The sequence below is a fragment of the Brachypodium distachyon genome, chromosome 4 (genome assembly GCF_000005505.3).
Source record: "Brachypodium distachyon strain Bd21 chromosome 4, Brachypodium_distachyon_v3.0, whole genome shotgun sequence".
In the NCBI taxonomy this organism is placed as follows: domain Eukaryota; kingdom Viridiplantae; phylum Streptophyta; class Magnoliopsida; order Poales; family Poaceae; genus Brachypodium; species Brachypodium distachyon.
In genome coordinates this window covers 41,761,731-41,765,513 of record NC_016134.3, presented here as the reverse complement: position 1 = coordinate 41,765,513, position 3,783 = coordinate 41,761,731, and the positions used below count along the sequence as shown (strand labels likewise).

Below are 3,783 nucleotides of genomic sequence, written 5' to 3'. Positions count from 1 at the left end.
AGGAATGCATAAAATCAAACTGTGATGAATCAGTTCGTCGAAATTTATCAATAGCATAGAAAAAAATTTGACAGAAGGATTAGATGAATCGATCGTGTGGATCGATTTCCGTTTCTTTTAAAATCATGTGTGCGGATCGATCTCTTTCGATATCTTCTTCGCCTGATTGATTCAGAGATCGGTTGCTTATGATCCATCTTCTCTGTAAAAGCATGTTTGCGCATGATCTACGCATGATCGATCTCAGATCGATTTCTTCTGCGCCGCCTGCCATGTCCATAGGCCTTCCGTGATCCTACTATTTCTTGTTAGGCGAATTCATCTCTATGGAGAGCAACTTGTGTGATAACGTGTTAAGAATTGGGAGTAAAGGAGATCCAGACAAAACAAATGATTCAAGTGTGTGTTCTTTATTGATGATCATTGTATATAAAGAATTACAAGAGATGCCACCAAAAGGTGTCTATTGGAAGAGATGACACCAAAAAATGACAGTTACATATTTGAGAGAGAGAGAGTGAAAGGACATGTCTCTTAAGCATGGATTCCTACATATTTAACATGTAATCAGCTATACTGTGGCAACCTCCAAAGACGGTGACACATACCCAACTACCCAGCTATAAATCGCGATTGTGGTAACCTCCGAGACGGTGACACATACCCAACTACCCAGCTAGCCTATATAATGATCCCCGTATCATTGAACTTGCAGAAATAACCCACAATCGGCCATTACATCAATGGAGGCCAATGTGGTAAACACCGTGGCAGCCATCCTCACTATTTTCCTGATCCCGAGGGCCATATGGCATCTGGTGTGGAGGCCGTACACCGTCACCCGTTGGTTTGAACGCCAGGGGATACGAGGCCCACCTTATAGACTCGTCGTCGGATCCTTGTTGGAGATCAAACGCATGATGGTCGCTGGCAGAGCAAAGGCGCCTTTGGACACTGGCTGCCACGACTATACCCCCCTCGCCATTCCCTTCTTCCACAAATGGTTCTCTGACTACGGTAAAGATGAATAAATGTTGTCTTTGTGCTCGTCCTGAAATTAAGATTCATAAAGTTCTTGATAATCAAATCAACTGAAACCGCCGACCGGTTGCACTTACTCAAGGAAAAACATTTCTGTACTGGTTGGGTCCAATACCGGCAATATGTTCTAGTGACATAGAGCTAGTCAAGCAAATGCTTGAAGACAGGACAGACTTGTTCCCAAAGGACTACCTGAATCCAAGTTTGGAAATCATATTCGGCAAGGGAGTTGTATTCGCAAACGGAGATGACTGGAAGCGGCATCGCAAAGTAGTGAACCCGATTTTCCATCTGGACAACCTCAAGGTACCTTTAATTGGTTTCCTTTCATTTTGTTGGACTCCAATTGTGAAAACGTTTTGGTGTTTGCATAGTCTGTGCAGGCTATAGCATCGGAAGGCGCACAAAAAAAGATTGAACAATGGTGCGCCCAAATAGAAAAGCAGGGCGACGGACACCAAGCCGAGATAGACATGGCACGTTGCTCCGAAGAGTTGACTGTAGAAGTCATTGAACGGGTGATATTCGGCAAGACTTACAGGGAAGTCAGGGAGGCGTTTGTCGCTGGTAAAGAGCTCCAAAAGCTCGCGTTTTATGCATTATCAGATCCTCCAATACCTGGATTTAGGTACTTCCTCAGTCCAACAAAAGATGTCTCAATTTTAACTAAATTTAAATGCATCTATACACTAAATCATGTCTAGATCTAACCCGAGCCTCGCCCTTTTCCCTTGCTTCAAGCAAAGGAAATACATAGTACCATACAGCACAAACAAGATAGAAAGTAAGCACACTAACCTACTTACGGGCAGGAAACCCACTGACTAGCATCCGCAATCGGATGCTAACTATGGGACGAAAACCTGTCCCTACAGAAACCTAAACAAGTGCAAGACAGTACACTAAGTCATGTCTAGATACATTCAAATTTTGACAAATTCGAGACATTTTTTATTGGACGGAGTGAGTACTACGTTATTACACATCGCATTGTCTGTCCTAATACATCGTTAGTTCTTGGACATACAAAACCCACGTACGGCTAGACCAATCTAAATTTTTGCTTGTATATATAGATATGTGCCGACTCCCCGTAACATACGGTCATGGAAATTGGACAAGTTGATTACGACGAATTTCACGCAGCTCATAAAGGCACGGCACAAGGTGGCCGTCCATAGAGACGACCTGCTCGGGCTGATGTTGCAGAGCCGCGGGCCGGAAGCCGAGACACTGAGCACCGAGGAGATAATCGGTGAGTGCAAGACGTTCTTCGCCGCAGGGCAAGACACGAGTGCCAATCTCCTCACTTGGGGGATGTTCCTGCTCAGCAGATACCCAGAATGGCAAGATAAAATCAGGGAAGAGGTTCTCAGAGAATGCCGGGACGACGACGAGGTCATTGACCTCGGCAAACTGAAGCTAGTATGTGCATAACTTTCTCTCTTTTTTGTTTAAAGACTTGAATTAAGGAGATGATCATGCATGCATACATAGTGTTTGAATCTAGCTAGATTGAACGCTAAAAAGTTGTCCGGGATATTTTTATTTTTATTTTTCATATAGTATAAAATGTACTCAAGAAAGTTCTCGGCTCTCTTAATTTGTGCGCGTATTAACATGCAGCTTAACATGTTCCTCCTGGAGACGCTAAGACTCTACAGCCCCGTGCCGTTCTTGCTGAGGAAGACCGCCTCCGACACAACGGTGGCAAACATCAAAGTGCCAAGAGGAACCATGATAACGTTTCCGGTAGCGACGCTGCACCGGAGCAAGGAGGTATGGGGCCTCGACGCCGACGAGTTCAACCCCATGAGATTCGAAAGAGGTGCCTCGAGGGCCGCCAAGTACCCTTATGCGATGCTGGCCTTCTCACACGGCCCACGGGCTTGCGTTGGAAAGAACTACGCAATGGTGCAGGTGCAGACCGTGATGGCGAAGATCCTCACAAGGTTCTCCTTCTCCCTCTCTCCCCGCTATGTGCACATGCCGAAGAACTTCATCACGCTGGTGCCTAGGCACGGGCTCCCTCTCGTCGTGAGGAGACTGCAGCTGGATGGGCCAGAAAATGGCATGTGATGTTGTACTACGTGAATTTGTGATGCGGGTGTGGGAAGCACACAATAGTGAATAAACCTAGCCCGAGAATAAAGTATAGCTTTTTTTTTTTGTAAAAGAATAAAGTATAGCTTGGATGGTCAATGGATGTAGTTGCACGTACTATCTCCATGGATTAAACCCCAAGTTTGATGTCGGTGTGCGTGGGGTTAGATGTTGGCTTATTCAACCATCGCGTGCCATCTGGATTGCATCTCTATCAAGGTTGTAATTTGTATAAGTTGTATCTATCAGTGAATGATTAAGCTTGAGTCTCAAACATATTTAACATCTTTGAGTAGTTTTCACAAAACTAATACTATTAGGGCTAGGGTTTCAGTTAGGCACAACTCGTAAGGCTTGTAGCACAAAACTCCTACTCTTTTTTAGAGGCAAAGGCCGCCGCCCAGTTCCATTTTCATTGAAAACGAAATAGTGTCTGATACGATGTAAGCACAGAAAAGTAAACTGCCCGAAACAGGCAAGCAAATGAACACTGTTCCTTATCACGCCACCAGATCAACTCGCGCCACAACCCATGAAAGAAAGAGTACAAAGATGACCAAGAAATCAACATCCTTCGAGGGCCTGCAGGGATTGGCGTCGATGGCCCTGCCACATCAGTTTTCCTCTTCTTCAGCACAC

The 3,783-nt window shown here is 45.0% G+C and overlaps 1 protein-coding gene across 2 annotated transcripts; it reads left to right on the top strand.

Annotated features, from left to right (window-relative positions):
• Window positions 1–718: 718 nt before the first annotated feature.
• On the top strand, window positions 719–3,422 carry LOC100837734 (cytochrome P450 709B2). 2 transcript variants are annotated; one of them, XM_024462794.1, is made up of 5 exons: window positions 719–1,017; window positions 1,124–1,347; window positions 1,425–1,669; window positions 2,118–2,466; window positions 2,668–3,422. In XM_024462794.1, the coding sequence occupies exons 1-5, from the start codon at window positions 744–746 to the stop codon at window positions 3,118–3,120; spliced, it is 1,545 nt and encodes a 514-aa protein (XP_024318562.1). In that variant the 5' UTR covers window positions 719–743; the 3' UTR covers window positions 3,121–3,422. The 2 variants fall into 2 exon arrangements, with proteins under 2 accessions (XP_024318562.1, XP_003578542.1); XM_003578494.4 differs by having other exon boundaries at window positions 1,416–1,669.
• Window positions 3,423–3,783: the final 361 nt, after the last annotated feature.